The sequence below is a fragment of the Ursus arctos genome, unplaced genomic scaffold (assembly GCF_023065955.2).
Source record: "Ursus arctos isolate Adak ecotype North America unplaced genomic scaffold, UrsArc2.0 scaffold_21, whole genome shotgun sequence".
Lineage (NCBI taxonomy): Eukaryota > Metazoa > Chordata > Mammalia > Carnivora > Ursidae > Ursus > Ursus arctos.
In genome coordinates this window covers 42924361-42946886 of record NW_026622886.1, presented here as the reverse complement: position 1 = coordinate 42946886, position 22526 = coordinate 42924361, and the positions used below count along the sequence as shown (strand labels likewise).

Below are 22526 nucleotides of genomic sequence, written 5' to 3'. Positions count from 1 at the left end.
CCTCTCTCCCACTCAAGAATTCATGTCAGAAAACAAAATGAGGGTGACATTGTTAAAGAGGTAACTCTAAATACATCCTAGTTGTTTTCTTAAAAACCGTATTTTCATACTTGGGCATCTAAAGTTTTAATTTTTAACAAATTACTTGTGAAACACCTCGTAAATAATATTTTACCTGTGGTGGGTGGTAACTTCGTGTTCAAAAATTGATGTATTAGGTGTTCTCCAAAGATTTTTTTTTTCTAGTTCTAAATCTATTTAATGATACAATTCTGTTAGTCTCAAACATTTCCAAAAGGTCTAATTCTTTGGTTATTCTACTTGCAGGTTTTTATTGGTAAAACTTACATGAATTAATAGTACCATGTACATGATATAGATTCAGAAATGTTGAGTGAATTTATCAACAAGTTAATTTTCCTTTTCTAGCTATAACACTAATTCAGAATTTGTTTTCTTGTCCCTTAGTAGAACATATACTTTTGTGTATTTCAAAGATTGGTGCTGAGAAAATTGGATTTGTAGCCTTCTGATTGTTACTTTCAGAAATCTGTCATCACTGTCCTCTTCCCTTTGATAAAATAATTTAAAATTTTGCATTTGTCCACAGACTAGATGAGATAGGAAATGTACTAATTACCTCGAGAAGTAGTAAAAAGTCTAAAGACACTACTAATACTATTTTCTAATCATTTGTTGTTTCTTAAACAGTATGGGATAAATTATACACGTGTTTCTCTGTTCATGTTCATTTATTCCACAAATGTTTATTGACTATTTACTGTGCTGGCTATGTGCAAAGCGATGTGACTAGCAGTTCTTAAAAAGTGTGGGCTGAGGAACCTTAGAGTCTCTGAGACCCTTTCAAGGGAATTGCAAAGTGAAAACTATTTTCATACAATACTAAGACATTATTTTCCCTTTTCATTGTGTTGACGCTTGCACCGATGTTGGAAAAGCAAAAGTGGGTAACATTGCTGGTGTCTTAGTATGAATCAAGGTAGTGGCAACAAACTTTATTAGTAGTCATTCTGTTCTTTATTAACATACACGTGGCGGGGGGGGGAAGCCACTTTCACATAAGAATGTCCTTGATGAAGTAGTAACATTTATATTAATGTTATTAAATCTTGATCTTGAGTACATATCTTTGTAACATTCTGTGTGAAGTAATGGGAAATACACTTTTATAAAGGGCTTCTACATACCAAAGAACAGTGGTTGTCTCCAGGCAAAGCTCTTCTGTGATTGTTTGAAACACCATCTTACTTGATGGAATGACCAACAGACAAACTGTGGTTATTTAGACTAGGATATTTGGCATGCATTTTCTTAATGATTGAAGTGATTCTGTCACTTTAAGGAAAACACCTGTCAGTATTTGTTGGCAATGGTAAATTCGAGCTTGCAAGGTAAAAAGCAAAATTTTGGAAAACTTATGTTTACCTCTGTGAGCTCTTGCTTGACAGCTTCTCAATACTTAAAAGACTTCTGATGAGATCGGTGGTGATATTAATGAATATGATTTTTGATATTGATAATGAAATGTGTCAACTTATGAAAGATCTGCATAATCCAGTGAACCAATATTTTTTAAATCAACTTTGCATGATGTAACAAAATCATGCAAAGTTAGAAGATCCATTCAAAACGCAAGATAGATCATTGAGCTTTAATGTAATTGTATGAAAAGTTTATTGATAATAGTTTCAGACTATCATTTGTTGAGTTTTGGTATAGTCTCAAAGAAGAATATCTACAATTCTCTGAAAAAGTTATGAAACTATTCCTCCCTTTTCTAAGAACTTACCTGAGTGAGGCAAGATTTTATTTGTATATATAGTTAAACCAAAACAATTTATCGGCAACAGATTGAATGCCGAAGTAGACATGAGAATCCCGTTGTTTTTTTGTTAAATCAGATATAAAAGAGATTCACAGAAGTAAGAACTCATGTTTTGGATAATACAGTTATTTTTCACTAAAAATGTCATTTAAAATATGTATTTTTATTGTTGTTTTTAATGGAATAAGCAAATATTTTTAAATTACTCAGTTCTAATTGTCACTATAGTAAATATTGATAGGTATAACCATATAAACAAAAGACATCTTGAGTCCTTGATAGTTTTTAGGAGTGTAAAGAGATCTTGAGATCAAAAGTTAAAAAATGGCTAACCCCAGATATATATAGATAGATAGATATATATATATATATATATATATATATATATATATATTTTTTTTTTTTTTTAAAGTTCTTTATGCAGCTTTTCTTTGGTTCCCAACACCCCCATATTCCTGCCACTCCCTCTCCCAAAGTTGGAAGCAATATTTCTTTCCCTGCAATTCCATGTACTTTATTTCTACCTCAATTAAGGCATTTAGGGCCTGTGTTATGTTTCCATCTAGGCTAGTGTATTTTTTGATGGCACAGACTGTATCTTACATTTTTGCATATTCATCTGCTCTTAATACATTGTTTTCCACAAGAACTTATATAGATGAACTGAGTAGCTTTTATAAATTCCTAAAAGTGTGATCTTTAAATGGCTTGGAAGATTGATTTAGAATTCCTAATAACCAGAGTTCTGGCTGTTTCTTATAACAAATACAAACAGATCTTTGCTTAACAAAAGGGATGCCCAATTCTAGCTAATGGCCTGTTGGCTGCAAGAAGTAAATGACTAATTGCACATTCAACAAACATTAGTTGAACATAACTGTACTAGGCACTGTGCTGATAAGAACAGTATTTTTATAGAACTTCATAGTAGACATTTAGATTAGTAGTTCCCAAATGCTGGCCCATGATAGTTTCTTCTTTTCATAATGAAATGAGAAAGACAATAATGAAAAAATTTCCCCAGAAAACTAAATATATCCTGCTCAGAAATTGTTTTCCTTGTTCTTGGTGTTAACAGGCTTTCTTTTCTGAAAGAAAAGAAAATCTCTGGTGAGATTAGGGCTTGTGGCTCTTTGTTTTTATTTTGTCCTTATTTGACAAAATTCAAATTTGTCAGCTCTCTTTTGACCCCAGTGGTTATCGGGGGATATTTTACTAGCCTGTGGAAAAACCACTGATGTAGACATTCCTTTGGCATTTATTGGAAAGAGATTTGACCTTTAGGTTTGACACTTTAAATCCACTAGGACAATCAGCTCATTTATTCTGGAGCTAATTACCAACTTTGTGAGTTCTCCGGATTCCCTGTGTACACCATCTTTCTTTGGCAATTTATTGTTCAACTGCAAGGAAACAAGTAAAAGGAAATAAAAATAAACTCAAACCAAAAACCAACAAACTAATTTTAGTCAGATTTTTGGATGGCAGAGTTGTGGGGGTGGGGGGAAGATGGAGAAGTAAAAATTTTTTACCAAAATAAGGCATTTGAATTATCTTTGGATCTCAAGTCAGATTGCATTTTCAACTTCCCAGCTCTTTATAGGAACTGCTAATTCTTGTGAAAGAACCAACTGGTTTTAATTCAAATTATCACCTTTAAACACCATTAGCAGTTGAGATGGTAGAGATGACAAGGTGGGGGGAAATGGTGATCCATGGGGTCAGTCACATATGTAGTCATTCTTTCGCTCAGTACATAATGGCTGTTGGGTGCCAGGTACTGGGATACAAAGATGAGAGAGAAAGTCCCTCTGCTTAGGAACTATATAATCTAGAAGAGGGAGACAGGGAGGTAAGCAATCAGTGCCCTGAAAATTGTTGTAGGGGATGTGATCGCATGCTTGGTCCATAAATGGGGACCAGAATGGGAGAGGTTAGGAGTGGTGACAAGGAGAGTAAGGATATGGAATGAAGAAAGACGTGGAGGTTTTTCTATGGTCAAAACCATTTGAGAGGCACCAGTTGAGACAAGTTAAGCAGGTATTTACTAGAAAGCCTCTTGGATACTTTATATTGGGCAGCATTTCCACAACTATTTGACTACAGCCTTGTTTGAAAGTTGTATCTCCTGTTTCTCAGAACAGGGTTTGGGAAGCCCTGAACTATGTTTTGGGGAACCATCAAAAAGTTTTAATCAGAAAATTAGACAATTATGTAATCTAATTCTTTTTTTCTTTTTTAAAAGAGTTTGTTTATTTATTTGACACAGAGAGAGAGCACAAGCAGGGGAAGCGGCAAGCAGGCTCCCTGTGGAGCAGGGAGCCCGATGTGGGGCTCAATGGCAGGACCCTGGGATCATGACCTGAGCCGAAGGCAGATGCCTAACCGACTGAGCCACCCAGGCTCCCCAATCTTATTCTATTCTTAGTACATAGTGTGCTACTACTCATTAGGTGTTGTTCAACCAGTGTTTTAAAACACCAGATTATTTCCAAAACGATGAACTACATAGTCTGGGAAATTAGAAAGATGCATAGGACATGTGTCTGGCATTGAAAACATAACATGTTGATTATTTATAAATGTTTTTCTGCTATGCAATTATTTGCGTTTGTCAAAGGCAAAACAAAAGTGAGGGAGTTGGGAACAAACTTGGAGAATTAGAGATTTTTCTGAATGGTCCTAACTCAGTGCTAATTTCTACAGGGTGCTCTTTCCTCAAAGACTGTCACCCCTCAGATGCATATGTTTCTCTTGCCTCTTTTTGGACTAGGATTGTTTCTGGCTAGGATCCTTACCCAAGCAGCACAGGGAGTGTAAAAGGAAGAAAGCTGCCAAATTGAAACTTGAATTTTTTTCGGGGCATGGCAAGGGTGTGCAGATGTTGGGTTTTTTGGCCTCAAAAGTACGAAATTATCAACATATTGAAGCTTTGGTGTATTCAAGTGGAGTCAATTCTAGGCATCTTTTGGTGATGTCCTAAAGGTGTATTCAAGAAGTTTAGAGAAAAATTTTGAAAGTGAAAGAGAAAGGGAAGTTGCATCTGGTGGAACAGAAAGAGCAAATGTAGAAATCTGAGAATGTCTCAGACTTTTTTCTTCCTTAACTCCTTACTCGTTTCACTTAGTGTCAAGGGAGAGAATCTTCAAAGAATCTTCTTGAATTAATTGAATCCTTATTAAATGGTTATTATCAGCCTCATTATCTAGTAGGGAAACAGAATCAGAGTTTTTAGAGTGAGTTGGTCCAGCCTCAGGCTCTTCATTGCCACTTGTTATGATCAAGAGCACTGGTCCTGGAGCTCGATGGCCTGTGTTCAGATCTGTTAAACCATTCAGTCCAGTTACGTAAGGGCCTGGTCCTCAGTGGCTCTAGGATTTTAGTCAAGTTATTTAACCTCTCTATGCCTCCGTCTCTACATCTAAAAATGGGGAATGATCGTGTGCTTCTCAGAAGGCCACCCACCAGGCTTAAAAGAGCTAATAAACTGAAGTGCTTAGAATAGTGCCTGCCACATGCTAAGCGTTTCATCAATGGTTATCCTTAGGAAATCTTTATCCTGCCATTTTTGTTAGGGTGATAATTTACTATGGAATGCTTTAAAGAGTAGTAAGTTTTGTGGCCTAAAAGAGATTCTGTCTTTGGAGACTCTAAATAGGATTGGGTATAAATGGACTGTTAGAAATATCTAATTCATATAATTTTAAAATATAACAAGTATTTGTACATGTAAATAATAATAGCTAACGTTTGCTGAGCATATACTATGTGCAAGGAGTTGTTCCAAGTGCTTTTTACCAATTCACTTATTTTAGAGTTGAGGGAACTGAGGCACTGAGGGGTAAGCAGTTTGTCCAAGGTAACACAACTGGTTAGGGGCAGAGCCGGGGCTCCCACCCAGGGCATCTGACCCCAGAGCTCACACACATCCACTGTGATACCCCATCTTTTGTGTTCTGTGTTTTAGATCACTTTGTCAAAATGTTTAATTTCATTTATTGCAAACATAAGTGGAAAACATTAAAAACGAATTGTGTTAAATCACTTCAGCATAAAGATATTTCTTTTTCTGTTCTAGAGAAGGATTGCTCTTGGCATCACATGTTAGAGCCATATTAATAACTATGATTCTTTTGGTCCATTGATGTATATAAGATTATGTGTTGGGTTTCACCAAGGTGTCCAGATGCATGCGTCCATTTTTTAGAACTGTTTTTCACTTTCCATTTTAGCAACATATTTTCAGAGTAGTGTGTAAGTAATGTCACTTTACATGCATTTAGCTGCTTTTTCTGCTGTCATTCGGATTAAGGCATTAAAAAATTAGGGTTATATCAAATCTTAGCCTGTGAAATGTGGGCTTTGTAGGATTTTAAAGTAGAGAACATTGTGATGAATCATGCTTTTTGCATTCTTCAGTGTAAAAAGACTGGACTGTTCTAAAAGTTACCAATCGTTTTAGTTGCTACACTTTCTTGGTGCTGGCTAAGGTAACACTTTATGGGTTCTCGTTTAAAGAAAACTGGGCAAAACTAATTTGCCACTAGATGGAGCCCTGGCTATTTGGGTAGAAATAAATGCAAGAGCCTGGACATTAAATCACGCAGTCATATCACGCTGGAGGGCCCCTGGTATTTGAGGCCCTCAGCTTTTAATTGTAGAATGCATCTTTGTTCTTTGCCTGACCTGCAGAGTGACATCACTCCCTTTCTTCCTGTGCTCTGGCTTTGACACAAGCCAGATGGCTGAGGCCATCGGTAGGCGCGCAGGCCGCCTGGTACAGCAGTTGATGAAACAGGGTAGGAAGACGTTTTATGGTCAGCTGTGGGAGCACAATGAGGCTGCAGCTTTGCTAAGTAATTACATTTATCGTGCACACTTTATTCCTCTTAGAGAAGGTCACAAGGAAAAAAATACATTTTTCTTTATAGTGTTGTGAGGTATAGACCTTTGATCTTTTATTAGTCAGTAGTCTGCTCCAAAGGAATGCTCTTTTCCCTGCTCTGCAGTCACTCGTGAAAATGACATGTTTATTTATGTTTAATGGTTCTTTTCAGCTGTGCATTGTGATACTTACCTTCCCTCTTCCTCCCTTTTGTCTCCAGTGAGTAACACAAAAATGTTTTAGTTTTGTAGTGAGTTTAGTTTGGAGAAGTCAGAGTTCAGGTATGTTAATACAAGCAGATTTCTGTCAGATATACTCCAGAGTGATTTGGTAAAATATATTACTGTTTATTACGTGTTTGTTCTTCAAGGATGTCAGAAGAGACCAGGAACAGACTTTTATTCTGGGGGGATGAGGGCCAGGAAATGAATAAGACATTCATTTTACATCCATTTTTGGACATGTAGTGGTTAAGGTCACTTATAATGCCAGTTTAAAATAAATTATTAAAAGTTAGTATTAGCTTAGGTTTTTTCCATCTTCATTTGACATTAATCTTTAGCAATTGAAAGATTGTGCAAAACTTTAAGAAAATCCTGAGCTTTTCTCTGAAGCTTAAGACACAATTTTGAGATTCTTCCACATAGATACATTTCCAAAACCTTTAAAAACATTTTTACCTTTTTAAGGTTAGGTTGTAAATAGTATTCACAGAATTGACCTTGAAATTATAAATAAATAATTTATACATATATACATAATACATATACATAAATAACAAATAAAATCGAATGAAAATTCATATTTGCTATGCTTTGCTCAAACTTACCACTTTCTAAAGTGAAGTCTCCTAGTTGTAGGTTATTTGGTTCTCTATAAAAACAAAAAGAAAAGAAAAGAAAAGAAAAGAAAAAAGAAACTCTAACAAAATGCATCTCTTAATCTTCCAGTATTTTACAGTCTTCTCCAGGGAGGGAGATTTACAAATAATTGCTGGAAGGAGGCAGCATGGTGTAAGGCAAGAACATGGCTTTGCAGTGAGATGTAACAGGGTTTTCTAATCCTTTTTCCACTGGTTATTTGCTTTGTGCCCTTGGACCTTTGAGCCTCGATTTCCTCACATATTATTGGGGGATAAAACCTACCTCCTAGGTTTATTGTAAGAATTAAATGATACAATGTGTATATTGGGCCCCAGACAGTTCCTGTCACATGGTACGAACTCACTCCATAAACGCTAATTCTTTTCAAATGTTTCAAACTTCGTCTCTTTTCTGACCTCTTGCAAAATGTGTTCGCAGATTACACTTTTATATTGTGTGTATTTTATTCATAAGATATAAATAAGTCTGGGTTGAAAGTAAACTCACCATCTGAAAAATAGGCATTTGAAATTTATTACCACTGTATGTATGGGTTCAGTTCCAGATAAAACCGTAACCATCAATTGTGCAATGACTGTGTTTAACATTTGTGATGTTTTAATTTGTTTTTGTTTTCTTTTTTCTCCTACTCAGCTCTTGCCCCTGTTCTTTGCCTCTCGTTCTGTTGGTGAAGATATCACAGTGATGTCTGCATTCAACCTGCTGCATTTGGTGACAAAGAGCCAGCCAGTAGCCCTGCGAGCCTGTGGGCTTCCCTCAGGTTGCTGCTTCTTGTCCTGTACCTAGTGAGGGCACTGGTCTGGGTGGGTGTTTCTGCTGCAGGAAATGATACACCAGAATGCTTTGCTAAATTTCGTTTTCTTTCACTTGGGCCCTAATTTGAAGACGGAAATTGGTTATAAATCACCACTCTACTTTGAGTAACATTCATTTCCACAATCCTTGTAACCCTTGGAAACATTGTCCAGTTTCTTTGCTCAGTCTATAATTGTCACTAATATTTCATGATATCTTCTTGTTCTTCAATGCACACTACACATCTGAAAATCATAATGTTCGTAAGAGGCTGGCAGTCTTCATAAGAAACTGCCCCAAATCGCACAAACAGGATATTCATCTTGTTCAAGGATAATGAAAATGCTTTTCATTCCACATGTGGCCATTACTTTGGGAAAGGAAAAATGAAAATGAACAACTTTAGTATAATAAAGTTACTTATTTATTATAGTTAAAAAGAAATGATGTTCTACTTAACAATGATGAAATAAACAGAACAAAATCAGCATGTGTCAGCGGGTTCTTAATTTAGAACCACTATACTTTTAAAAAATGTGATTTTAAGCATGTACACAAATGAGGCATGAAAAGTCCAAAATTTCATTATGTGCCTATAGCGTAAATTTAATGTTTTAATTTTATTATGAAAATCACAATGGTCAGATATTTTCTGTGAACATTATTTTCAATATTATTTGTATTTTCTATTACTGTACATATCTCTATTACTGTTTTGTATAGAGAAGTTAATTCCAACTCATTAAACATTCATTGAATATTAACTGTGTGCCAGGCATCATGTGAAGCAATGATAAACAAGATCAAGCCGATTTCTTTCAGTAGCACAAGGTTGAAAGGGCACTGTGTGAGGACCATTGAACCATGTGGTGAGAGGACTAAATAAAAGGTGTTTATACCTGGGATGTTTGGGGAATTCAGAAAAGGATGGCCCTAGCTCTTGGGTTAGGGGCAAGATTTTGGTAAAGGAGAGAAGGTCTCTGAGGTTTAAAGGAGGGCTTCATGGAGGATTATAGTTTTTAAGCTGAATCTCAGTCTATGAACATCAGTTAGCCAAAGAGTGGGAAGGAAAATTCTAGGATATGGAGTAGCATGGGCAAGACCTGAAAGCCTGAAAGAGTAAAGTATGGTCAGTGAGATGCAGGTTATTTAATATGGATAGCTCGGGTGGGTGAGGCAAGTGCAAGAGGTGAGGAAGGAAGGTAGCCAAATCATGAAATGCCTTACATGATGTTTAAGGAATTTAAGTCTTGGGGAAGGGAGGAAGGGGAAATAACATGACTTGATTTGCATTTTATGGGGATTATTGATTTAGTATGGTGGAAGGTCAGTGCTGGTTCCAGATGTTTCTATGAGAAGGCTGGGATGGCAACTTGATTCGAAGGGTGGCTAAGGCCCTTGTCTTGAAGCTGTATTTGAGTAGTAAACATCTGTTTGTTTGTTCTTTTAAAAATAGATTTTATGTCTCTTTGTGATGACTTAAGAAGCTTATGAAGCTTAATGCATGACTCTTTCAGTTCTTTTGCCTCCCTGAGCCAGCCATGCCCCTGCAGTGCCCCCACAGAGAACATTGGAAGAGTATGAGGCTGGAGGGACTCATGAAATGCTGAGAGTCCTAGCAGTAGTCATTACAGTAGATTTGGAAAGAAGGTGGATGGGGGTGCCTGGGTGGCTCAGTCAGTTAAGCACCTGACTCCTGATTTCAGATCAGGTCATGATCTCAGGGTCTGGAGATCGAGTTCTGTGTTGGGCTCCATGCTGGGTGTGGAGTCTGCTTGGGATTCTCTCTTTCCCTCTCCCTGCACCCCTCTCCTGCTCCCTCTCTCAAAACCAAAACCAAAACCAAAACAAAACAAAAAAAGAAAGAAGGGAGATGGAGTTGAGAGATTTTTAGGTTGTAGACTGACGAGGTTTCCTGCTGAATTGTATATGAGCTTGAGAGAGAGCATCAGTCAATGTAGTCCCCGCCATGTGGAACTTTTTCCTAAGTATATACTATATATGACAGTGGGACTATGAAAGTTATTTAGTTTATACATAACCATGTTTTCCACTGAAAAAAGCCCCAAAGTGTGAGAACACCAGTAATGTTCTGTAACATGAGTTTTCTATACACAGAGGAGCCTACGTATTTCTGGAGACACCATATTAATAAATAAATAAATAAATAAATAAATAAATAAATAAATGTATTCCTCAAGATATTAGAATCATGGAATTGAAGGATTTCATAATGAAATTGTTTAATTGAGGTATAAGTATCTTTAAATTTTGGTATCAAAATGATTTAAGGGTAAGTTCAACAAAGCTGATAATTCCTAAGCAGTCACCATTACCGTATAGTGCTTAAACACAGAGGTTCAGGGGTTTGACTGATTTGAAGTCTGGTTTTGCTACTTAACTAGCTATGTATCTTGGCTTCCTCATTTGTAAGATGGGAGGTAATAGTAGTTCTTACCTAAAAGGTAGCTGTGGGGTGAAATAGATTAGGATGTGAAAAGTGCATAGAACAATGGCTGAGATTTAGTAAAGCACCATATATAAATGTTCACTGAGTTCACTATAGATATCTCTATCTATCTATCTATCTATCTATCTATCTATCTATCTATCATCTATCCATCTATGTATCTATCATCGATCTATCTATCTTTGTATTTTCTTAGTACAGTAGACTTTTAAGAATATATAAATATGTCCTATCTTTCATTTAACTATTTTCACTTTAATAGGAACCAAAAATGCACTTTCTGTTTGAGAAATAATCATCTCAATCTGTTGTTTTTATCTCTTTCTTTTACTTATACATCCTGCCGAACCAGAATGCAAGTCCAATAAATATACATGTTTCTTTTATTCTTACTATCCAGTACTGATGGAAGCCAAAGTGTCTGTCTTTCTGGCTTGCAAATCCATTTTAGTTTGATAGATGAATTGGCTAGAATAGTATTCAGTAATGCCTTAGTCATTCAAGCACTCACTTTTTAAAGCATTATGAAAGTCGGTATTTCCAGCGTTTATACACTTTATGACTTGAATATTAGTAAAATCATTACCATCCATTCCTCTAACAGAATTGTATTCTTAGAAATACAGGAATGTTGAAGAAATCAAGTTCAACAGTAATGAAACAAACTATATTTTGAAAAATAAAAGTGAAGTTGAAGTGGGAATGCTAGTCCCTATTACTTTGTATAAGTAGGGAGGGAAGAGGTCAAAATTGGAGATATAGGAAATTAAGGTGAAAGTCTGGAGTCTTGCTTTAATTTACTGTTCCCTGGTCAAAACCCATTACAACAAAAATCTCTGTAAATCAAAAAGATTTCTGCTCCCTTAGCCAGTACCCTACTAATTTCAGGTATTATTTAATACAAAATAATTCCAGAACTAAAAAATAATTGGAACAGGCTCTTAAAATTGATTGTAACTGGATTGACCTGTATGAAGGCCATATCCCAAAAGAGTGATCTATCATTTTTCATCTTTGGCTTCCTTTACTTCTTATTTTTAAATAAAGCATAATTTTAATTTAGAGCTTATTAAGTGCATCTGAGTATGGTTCACTCATGTTTGTAATTAAAGTTAATTTCTTTCTCTCTCAGAATTTTTTCTAAATTTCCTATAACAGTTTCATTTCATATTAAAAGAGCACTGGGATAGGAGTCAGAAAACTCCTAACCACAGCCCTATCATTAACTTGTGTGACCGTGAACATGACTGTAAACCTCTTCAGATCTCAGTTTCTTTATCTTTAAAACAAAGAATTCAAATTAGATCATCTATTCAGTTCTGAGATTCTGTGATTTTATTAACTGTTATTTGTTTTTACTTTTGGCTCTGGCTTAATCAAATCTGGAAACTCAGTACTAATTAATGGCTGGGAATTTATAGAAAAATCTGCTAGGTTGTGGTGGGAGGACAGAAATCTTTTCCACGTTTGAACATTAGAATTCCTTACCACTATATCAAGACTGAAGCATTATCTGAGGAGGGATTAGGAAGCACAACTTTATACAGAGTTTCAGTGCTTGATAAAAATTAAGTCTAATTGTAGCTTCGACTAGATAGCATGGTAGCTTTCAGCCAAGTGAGAGTATTTGTCTAAATAGTACTAATTACAGTGATAAATTATACTTTTCTCTAACATTATACACATAATATGTGGTTGTTACTTGACTTCATTGTTGTACTTAACAGTCACCATGAATTGAAGAGCCACATGGTTTGTAAAGTTTGTAAAGATATCATAATATTCTAATGTAGAAATTAGAAGTCTTAAAGAGAGATATTTTGCAAATGATGTTTGCAAGTCACAGGATATCGTCTGTATAACTAGGACTCTCCAGAGCTTAGCACAATGCCTGGCACTTAATAAATATTTGTTTAACGAATAAATAAACATTTGGAAAGTTTACATGTAGGTGAAGTGATAGCTATAACAGAGAGTACACATTTATTTGAGACTCTTTTACATGGGGAGATTAAAAGTGAAGTTCATAGTTTGGTTGCCTTTTGAGTATATTATGAAAAACAATTTCTCTTCTCTTTTCTCACTTTGTTGCATTTAATACAATACAGTTGATATCGTAGGTAAAAAACACATTGTAACTAAACAAAGAGCAAAAAAGTGGCAACATGGATTTATTGTGTATTATCCAGACTAGCTTTTTACTTTTTCTCTCAAACAGTTTGAGTTTTAGTGGTAGATAAACTGTTTGAGGAAGGGAATAAGTACATATTATGCTTATTATGAGAATTAAGAATTCCGGCTCTTTTGATCACTTTTCTCTGGAACGAGTTAAAGTTTTTTGTTATGCTTTAAATTTTCCATTTGTAAAGAGGAACTACAACAGACATGCACCAAAGCAACATCCATAAGTAAGAATAACTACTATCTAAGTTAGCTGGCGACAGTTCATTAATAGCATCTGATGTTATATTTATCTACCTTTTAAAAAAAAGAATTTATCAGTGTGCTTACTGTTCATCTACTGCATAGATTGGCTTTCCATGCCAGTTTTATTTTTTTTAACCTTTTAGGGTTATGAAAAGATGAATCATCTCCATGACTCTTTGATAAAAGTTATGACTCTCCTCCCTCAGAAAGTACACCTGTGAGCCTACACACAGTTTTTCATATAATTTCATTTTTTTGTCAGATAGGTTTTTTTTGTTAGAATCTGTGTTCTAAACAATATACATGATACCAACATAAAAACTGATTAGAACATAGTATATCTGATTTCGTTATTGATAACCACCAATGGAGTTCTCTCCCACGTGTTTAGATTAATGTCCGCCATTGTTCAGTATCACCACTGTCTTACAGGCTCATCTTACCTAACTTCTTTGATTATATTAAAAATGCTTTGGGGGAGATTTTTTTTAAAGAAACATAATATTTAAAAAATATACATACAAATTTCAACTCACATAATTCACAAAATAATTTGCAATTAATTGATTGAATTGTACCCGCTTTTTCCGGTAGATGGCACTAGATTTACATTCTTTCACAGCATGCACGTGTACTGATACCATTAGCACATAGGTGCATTGTGAGAACTTAAACAAAAGTATGTAAAGAATATCCAGTTAAGAACATATGGATTTACAAACCACAAGTTTTTCTGCTTATATTATGTTCAAACAATATTTGTAGAGTGCAAAACCTTTTTCCATTTTCAATAGGATTCCAAGTCCCTTATGCTTGGACATCTCATTGAAATTGTCTTTCATGTATAGACTTTCTATAAACTAAAACAAGTTTTCATAAATTAACTTATCTTAAATCCAAATAGCTGATTTAACAGTAATTTATAGCATTATATGAAACTAAATTTTCTTCAGCAGACCACCCAAGAATGAAAGAAAATTATACATTTTGTTTTGCTATGTTTTGAATTTTTATAGAATCTTGAAAATGTTATTAATTTAACATGTTGATTGTTAAGCATGAATTAAAATATTTTTGGAAACTAAGAAAAATTATATTTAAAATGTTGATTAATGAGTACTCTGATGCAGCTATATTTTTTCTAAAACAAAGTGTTTTGGTAGCTCTATAATATAATAAAGTTCTAATGTTAATGTTGAAAACTTGCTGTACTACATCTAAATACCATATCAGTTTTAAAAATTATTTGTGCGCAAGGCTAAATTATTATAGAATAATACATCTGTATGAATAAGGTGTTGGGCATATGGTTTGTTAAATGTGGATTTTGTTAATTTTTAATTAAATATGGAATAAATTTTTCATATATACATTAATAATTATAAAAGATGTAGCAACATCTAGTAGCAACAGAGATAAAAATGGGCATGAACAAAAGATAAAACAAATTTTAGTTTGTTTGAGAAATTCACTGGTCAACTAATTAACAGTGACTGTAAAGAATATAAAACGTATTATGAATTCTGAAAACAAATGATAATTCTGCAGGGTTAGATTATCTAGACCATATAGACTTTTGGGGAATCTTGTAAGTTGAGTTATTAGATGTTTATCTATCTAAACATGTTCACAAGAATGTTACCTATCAGATCATATAGAAGGATTTATTCAAACAAGCCTGAGCCAAATTTTGCTCTCAACAAACATGTTTAATGAAGAAATGAGGCCTATATGGCAATTCACAAAGACTCACTAATATTGGGACTAGATACTTGATGAATTACCATTGTCAGTCTTTTCCAGTTTATAACTTCATCCTAAACATTTTATTTAGAGGTTGAATTTCTCATGGCTGCTTTTGCTAGATACATTTCAATTTAAAACGCTTTAAAAAAGATTTTACTGAGATGCAATGGCAAATTATTTCTAGTTATTTTCTGTGCTTTTGCATTTAAAATCAACCATATTTTCAAAAATTTAAAATTTCCATTTATTTCAATTCCCTAATTTTTTTCTTTTCTTTCTTTACATTAGTGTATTTGCACTTGTATTAGCCACTTAAAATGTATGTTATAAAAAAATATACCAGGGAATGACAAAGATATCAGTTATTTAGATGATTTGTAAGACTTATACGTTTATAGAATTTAAATTTATTCAGCTACAATGGTGAGCATTTCCTTCAACACTAAATATATTATATTCAGCCATACAATTGCAAGGAAAAAATGGAGTGCTAATTTAAATCATTAGATTATTTGAATTTTAAGTAAGCAAAGAAAGTCCAAAATTCCATGGCTACAGATTTTGTTTTGTTGTAGAAGGTGCATTTTGTCTCACAGAATGAGACACCTGTTCATATTATATTCCATTGTGATTAATATTTTAATAGTTTTTGTTCAAATTTTAGATGACACCAAGTTTCAGAGCTTACTATCCTATTACTGGTATTGATGAAGAAACAGATTGGAAGCTTAGTCTGTTTTCACTAGCTTGTTTCTACTACCGACTTGGTTTCTGGCCCCATGAATGTTTTGTGCCTTTTCTTCCTGTTCTTCATCTGTAAACTGAGAATGACATATCAGTCTTGTCAAATCTTTCACAATTAGACGTAACCCTCAGGTATTAACATTATCTCATATTTCCCAGAGATTTATGCTGTGCCACTTTAATCCCTGACTGTAAGGGGGAATAAACTGGAAAAATTAAAAAAGGAGGGGTGGGACATTAAATATGTCTGGGAAAGTGATGGGTTTGATTGGCCAAAATCTATTTCTAATGTAGGAAAATCCTTGGTTCCTGCAAAGTAAGTTTTGGCAGAGATTTTTTTGCCTCTAGTTCACTACTACATCTCAGCCACTAGAATTGTGTCTGTCACGTAATAGGTGTTCAATAAATATTTGTGGAATGAATGAATGGGTGTAAATAAGTAGCATCCTCTTATGTATCAAAATAATGCCACATTGTAAGTAATGTGACCTCTGTTTTTAAGGAATGTATATTCTGGTGAGAAAGATGACCACTTTGGGTCCAGGTTTTGTTATCTATAGGATGAAGGAAGTTATATACTTGATGGTTTTATGGTTCTACATAAACACTTCCTCCTTTGCTTTTCTGCGGTGGGAGGGAGTAAAAGAAGTGAGAAGCACTGTGCTTTCTGCACAGAATGGCAGACTGGCTTCTTGGAATAGGATCTGAAGCAATGTCAGTTCTTCCGAAGGATATTGAAGGAATGTGTAGATGTAATTAGCAGGAAGTGGTAGGGGTGGGGGATGGCGGCATGGGGGTGGGAATGGACTGTGAGCACATGGGTTAGTAAAAGATGGGCATGTTAAAGCACAACAAAGCATGAGTTCAAGAAAGAAATGTAATGAATGAATAAATTAAAGTAGGAACGCAGCAGACAAGAGAGCCTGGCTCTCATTAACCAGGTGTGTGACCATGTCAACTTTGGTAGGCCTTGGTTTCCTCATGAGAGCTTCCTCATGAGGACTAGAAGTTCCTCAATTCCCAAATTATAACCTGAGGAACACTAATTAATACCCGGTAAAACTGGTCCCATTGTCAAATTGAGAAACTGCATACTACTATCTTTTATAGATTCTCTTTTTACATTTTATCATCTTGATAGTCAGGATGCAGTTTAAACCATTGTTTGAGAAAATATTGTGTCATTGGCAACTCTTTTTACTTTTCTAGTGGAGCATAAAATAATGGTGTGTCACAATACCACATATTTAGTAATGCACATCAATATTAAGAAAATCTCTGAGAAGATGTTCATTAAAAAACCCATGTAACCTTGATTTTTCCAATATGGTTTGACTATAGAAACTTATTCTCACCAGCCCTCTACCCGCCCCCCCCGCCCCAGCCCCCCCCAGAATAACCTATTAGCATTTTTTCTTTTAGAGCCGGTGTTTTACAGATTACATTTTGGGGAATGCTGGATTAGGTAATCTCTTAGTCTTAAATCCAGAGATTTAATGGAATATTAGCCTATAATAGAAGATTTGAATATGGAACTCAAGAGAGGTAATAAAGGATGCAGAGTAATAATAAAAGAAAAAAATTAATCTATCAACAATGATTCTTTTTTTAAAATACTAATGTTGCATTTTTTTGTAAGATTTTATTTTTTCAAGTAATCTCTACTCCCAATGTGGGGTTTGAATTTACAACCCCGAGATCAAGAGTCACACGCTCTACTGACTGAGCCAGCCAGGCACCCTTAGTGTTGCAGTTTTTAAATTTAATTCTGAGACATAGCCAAAGCCACCATTTAGGAAACATCTTTTTGGAAGGAAATTTAAATACAAATAATTAAAATGGAGAGTTGAATAAATATTTAAATACAACATATACTTACTTAGTACTTATTCTTGCCCGGGCACATTGCTAGATGCTGGGAGTGCAAAGATGACCAACATATGTATGTACCCTGTCTTTCAAGGAGATAGTGGATAATTCAAGAGAAGCCTTATGCCTTTTCTTTAGTTGTCTGGGTGATAAAGAAAAATGTAAACATTTTTACTTTTTTTCCTCCAGAATCTTTCGAATTTTTCTGGAACATACGGACTCAAATTTAGTTATTCATTGAGTGGCAATTGCAGACTTGTTTTCTGCCCATTGTTACAGAATTAATTTAGATTTTAAATTTGATTTGGGAGATAATGTAATTTTGAAAATTTACAGAGCTGAGCTCTTAGACAATATAAAATTTATTTTCTTTCTACTGAAGTATTCTTAATGTTACATTTAAACAAAATTCTGCATCCCTAAGTGAGGGATCCTATCCTTCTTTTTTGTGGATGGTTATCCCTCATCTTCCCTTTAGCCCGTGCTCCCAAGGGGGTGAGGCAGGACGGGAGAGCGAGCTATTTTTTGCAAGTCTTTTTGATTGCATGTGAAATGTAGAATGGAAATGAGCCTGTCTGTTTTTAATTTTTTTTTTCCCTGTATGGGCCATGATGTTCTAGTGAAGACCCATACTAGAAAAAAAAAAAAATTAAAAACAGGGAACTCCAACTTTGTCAGACATTTCACATGCAATCAGATAGACTTGAAGTTAAGTGACTTTCTCTTCCACTATTGTTGATGATGGCAGTGCCTTTAAAAATTCTCTTTTTACTCATATGCTTTGCAAGCAAGAAAATGCTTTTTGCATCAAGACATGTTTTAAATATTTCCCTAAACTTAGGCTTTATGGTCTACATTAATGTAAAAATCATTGCTCTTGGTATTTGCGTTACATTCTGAAGAGCTGATAAAGTACTCTAGTTCTTTTAGATACTTAAAGAATGTTGATAAAAGTATTGCTACACATGACTTCAACAATTAAAAATGTGTGACACACAAGTAAAAGACAGAAATGCAAAATGTGGTTTCTATCTTACAGAGCCATTCAGGTGAATGTTTCACCAGGATGCACATAGCGGTAAACCTCTCCGTGTCTCCTATCAAGAAAGTCATGCCTCCCTACTTATAAGAACTTACTATTAAAGGCTAGAATTTTAAACCATATTAGTAGGCTTCGGATGTTGTGGGAAATAAATGTACTCCTACTGACTTCAGTGAGAAAATGCTTGCACACATTCCCGTTAATATTAAAACTGCCTTATTTCTCAGCTCCACAATTTCTCCTCTTCCAAGTCTAAATCCACCACTTTATCCTGGTGGTTTTTACTTTGGTAAGTTACTTACATGAAAGACCCTTTGCATTCCCTTAATCACTGGATACTTACTGTCTTGACATTGTACACATTTGATCATACTAAATCTCAGCTTGTCTAGATGGAGTTACCTTCCGTATTTGAATCTTCTCTAGCCCTCTGAGCCTATAGATACTGTTTCTACAAATTATGTGAGTTTTCCATATCCCAGTTACAGTTGGACCTAGTCAATCTAGATGGGCAAAGTTTGAGAGTATTAATGTTTTCTTTGTTAACGTTCTACACACAAAATTTTGCATATGCTTTTACTGCGCGTTGTATTGATTGCTTTTTTTCTTTTTTTGTAATATCTTTCCTGCTAGAATCTTTGCTCTCCTAGGATAGGAACCTTGACTTTTTCGTTTTTAACTTTCCAGAGCTCATCATAGTTCTTGATTCACTGTAGATGTTTAATAAGTAGTTGTAGGTAATATGAATTAATATGAGGCTCAACAGTTTATATTGTCGAAGAATTTATAATCTGGGAAAATAAAGTGGAAACAACTGAAGACATTTGAGAATAATGGCAAAATGCTATTTTAGCCCGTGTAAATACTACCTTGCAGAGTAAATGTACTAGTACTAAGGGTATACAGAAGAAAAGAGTTATCAGAGTAGGGATGAATTTATTTGGGTATGTAGACGTGGAAGGAAAAATTGCTTGAAAGTATTTTCTCAGTTTATCTGTTCAAACCTTCAGTATGGGAACAAGAGACCAATTTTATCATTCAGCTATGCTCCACTAAACCATATGGTCTTGTTTAATTCAAAAAGTTTAAAATGGTATGTTGCCTTGGCATGCTTATAATGTCCATTGATGTTAATTAGAACTCTGTGCATGCATCAATAGAATATAACTGAAACTGATCTGTAGAACAGTCTTATGTGAATAGAAAAGCAGTGAGAAGGCATGCAATGTGATAATTACTATGACAAAGATACGATTTTTCTCACATATAGAAAAGAAAAAACAATCTTTAGGTAGAAACAGTTATCTTGCTTTCTGACTCCCTAAGACCTGGAGTTTTCTTTTCTTTGTGTTATATTTAGGACTTGGAGGATGAATGAAATTAAACTGAACCTAAATGTAAAAATTAAGAATGTTTTTAAAACATGGAAACCGGGTTGAGGTACAAATTTTAAACTTTCTTTAGTTATGAATATTCCGTGACATCACCTACAAGAGCACTCTGAAGGGAAGAGTGACTGGATTGTTCGAGAAGGGTAACAACATCATTTGGCCAAAGGATTTTGCTCTCTGGGTCCATCAAAAATTTATCACTGAAAAACATCTATTGAGTATCCTCTTACACATGACTCCAGGTTGGGAATGATAATCTATAGTCTGAAAGGGATGACATTAATTACACAGAGCAAGTTAACAGAGACTGCACTCTGATTCTGAGTTCAAAGTTCAGCCAGTCAGATACTCTCTGAGAGCTATTTTGAGGATAGCACTTTGCTAAAAGGATATTCCCTAACATTTCTCTTGGGAGTTAAAAAGTAATGCCAGACAGCGTCTGTACTAAGATATGTAATTGTAAATTTCCTGGTTTAAAAACCTATTCTTTGCATGTTTAAATGGTGGTTTTCTGCCCCATTCACGTTCAAGTTTTGGCACGTGTGTTGCAGTTCCTTGTCTCTGTCTCTACCACTGGAGCATGAACTCAGTGTACTCATCTCTTGCATTGGCCATGTCCTCTGTGTGTTTAGAAAGCACCTCTTTTGGATATCAGTACAGCCTACTCCCTCTCTTCCTACAGAGCTTTGCTCCAATGTCGTCTTCTCAGTGAGCCCTATCTTGACCACATGTTTAAGGTTACAGCCCTTAACTTCTAGCCTTCCCATCTTCTTTGCTCTGCTCAGTTCCGGGGAGCTCAATGAAAGGAGGATCTTTATTTTGTTCACTGGTATATCCTAAGTACTTAGAATAATGCCAGCATATAGTAGGTGATCAGTAATTATTGAAGGATTGAATGAATCTATTTTACTTAGCACAGTATCTGGCACTCTGTAAACAACACTTTTGTTGCCTTTAGAAAACAGTAAGAAAAAAATGTTGGATCATTGGTCCTGTTAGTAAGCCCTGCAACCCTAGTTTCACGGAAGCCACAATATTGAGGCAAAAGTGTCATGACATCTTAGATTGCATGTTAATCTTGGGAATGTTTTTCCTATGTAGGTCTACTCTGAGAGAAAAATCAGAATTGGGTATGCTTCTACAGGCATGAAAGCTTTTCTTCCTCGTGCTTGGCATTCTTTTCCCCCAAGCCTTTATTGAATTACTGGAATGCAAAACAAACAAACATATATGAAAAAAATGGTTCATGGAATACATTTTACATGCTATTCTAAAAATGGACTAGATTTGGCTTTTACAAATGCCCACTTATTTAGAAATTTCTAACACTATCATATCTGGATAATGTTCAGCTTTCCAATATGACAGACTAATAACCAACTGAAAATTCAAAGTGGTAATGAAAATTCAAGTATACCACTTTGAAATATAGTAGCAAGCTATTTCAACATGAATTTTACTGTTTAAGCCCACTAAACTCAAAGCAAAACAAGATGGTCTTGTCATCTTTTATTTATTTATTATCTTGGGAAAATATTTAATCGTTTCATTTTTTTTCTGATCCTAGAACCAAAACTAAAGTTATGGGATCTTTAGGTCTTGTTTTGTTTTGCTTTTTCACAATGAAATGTAAGATTTATGACTTAAAAGTATTCTAAGACTTAGGTAACATCTGATTTACTTCTTAACAGGAAGTTAAAAAGCCTTTCAACGTTTTATAGACTTTGTGAGAATCCCATTTGAACCTTGTCACTGACCCTCTGTTGAAGGAATGAACACAGGGAAAACAGACATTGGCCAGCAGACAAATGTATTTATTTTTCTGGATATACTGTGGCAATTATTACTCTTCTCCCCTATTATCTTAAGTTGTTAGACATAGTTCTTGAGCTAAAAGTTATTACATAATTTAAAAAGAAAGAAGAAAGCTGTAGCATAATTTGTCCTCACAGAATATATAATGACTATGGGCTTTACAGTCAGATAGCCTTGGGTTTGAGTTGATGTATGTATTTACTGTTTGTCCTTAGTAAGTTATTTTACAACATCTCTGAGCCTCAGTTTCTGTATCTGTAGAATGGGCATGTTGTCTACCTCCTAGAATTATTGAGAACATTAAATGTGGTTATGTAAAAATGCCTAGAAATGTGCCTGGCATATAGTAAATACTCAAATTTTAGTTTTCTTTTCTCGTAATTCTTATTTTAATCATTTTAAAAGATAATTTGTGAGAAAAATACTGTCCTAAGGGAATTATTATTGAAAAATAATTACCAGTAAAATACTGCAGCACCCTGAAATGCTCAACCTGGCTACCTTTGAAAATTCATTTTTAACTTCAGAATTTGCCGTAATCAGAATGATAATGTGATGTTGCATTTATTCAGACAGTGTTTGCTCTTAGATCATTGCTGTGACCCTTAGAGC

The 22526-nt window shown here is 34.8% G+C and overlaps 1 protein-coding gene across 3 annotated transcripts in view; it reads left to right on the top strand.

Moving 5' to 3' along the window:
• The window catches only part of MSRB3 (methionine sulfoxide reductase B3), a 164722-nt gene that overhangs the window by 20766 nt on the left and 121430 nt on the right, over positions 1–22526 (top strand). For 2 of the 3 annotated variants that reach the window (XM_026500099.4, XM_048218104.2), the window contains exon 2: positions 8249–8375. The exons of the other annotated variant lie outside the window; for it this stretch is intronic. In XM_026500099.4, the coding sequence (XP_026355884.1) occupies positions 8300–8375 (76 nt within the window). In that variant the 5' untranslated portion in view covers positions 8249–8299. The remainder of the gene's footprint in view (positions 1–8248; positions 8376–22526) is intronic. 3 annotated transcript variants of the gene reach the window in all.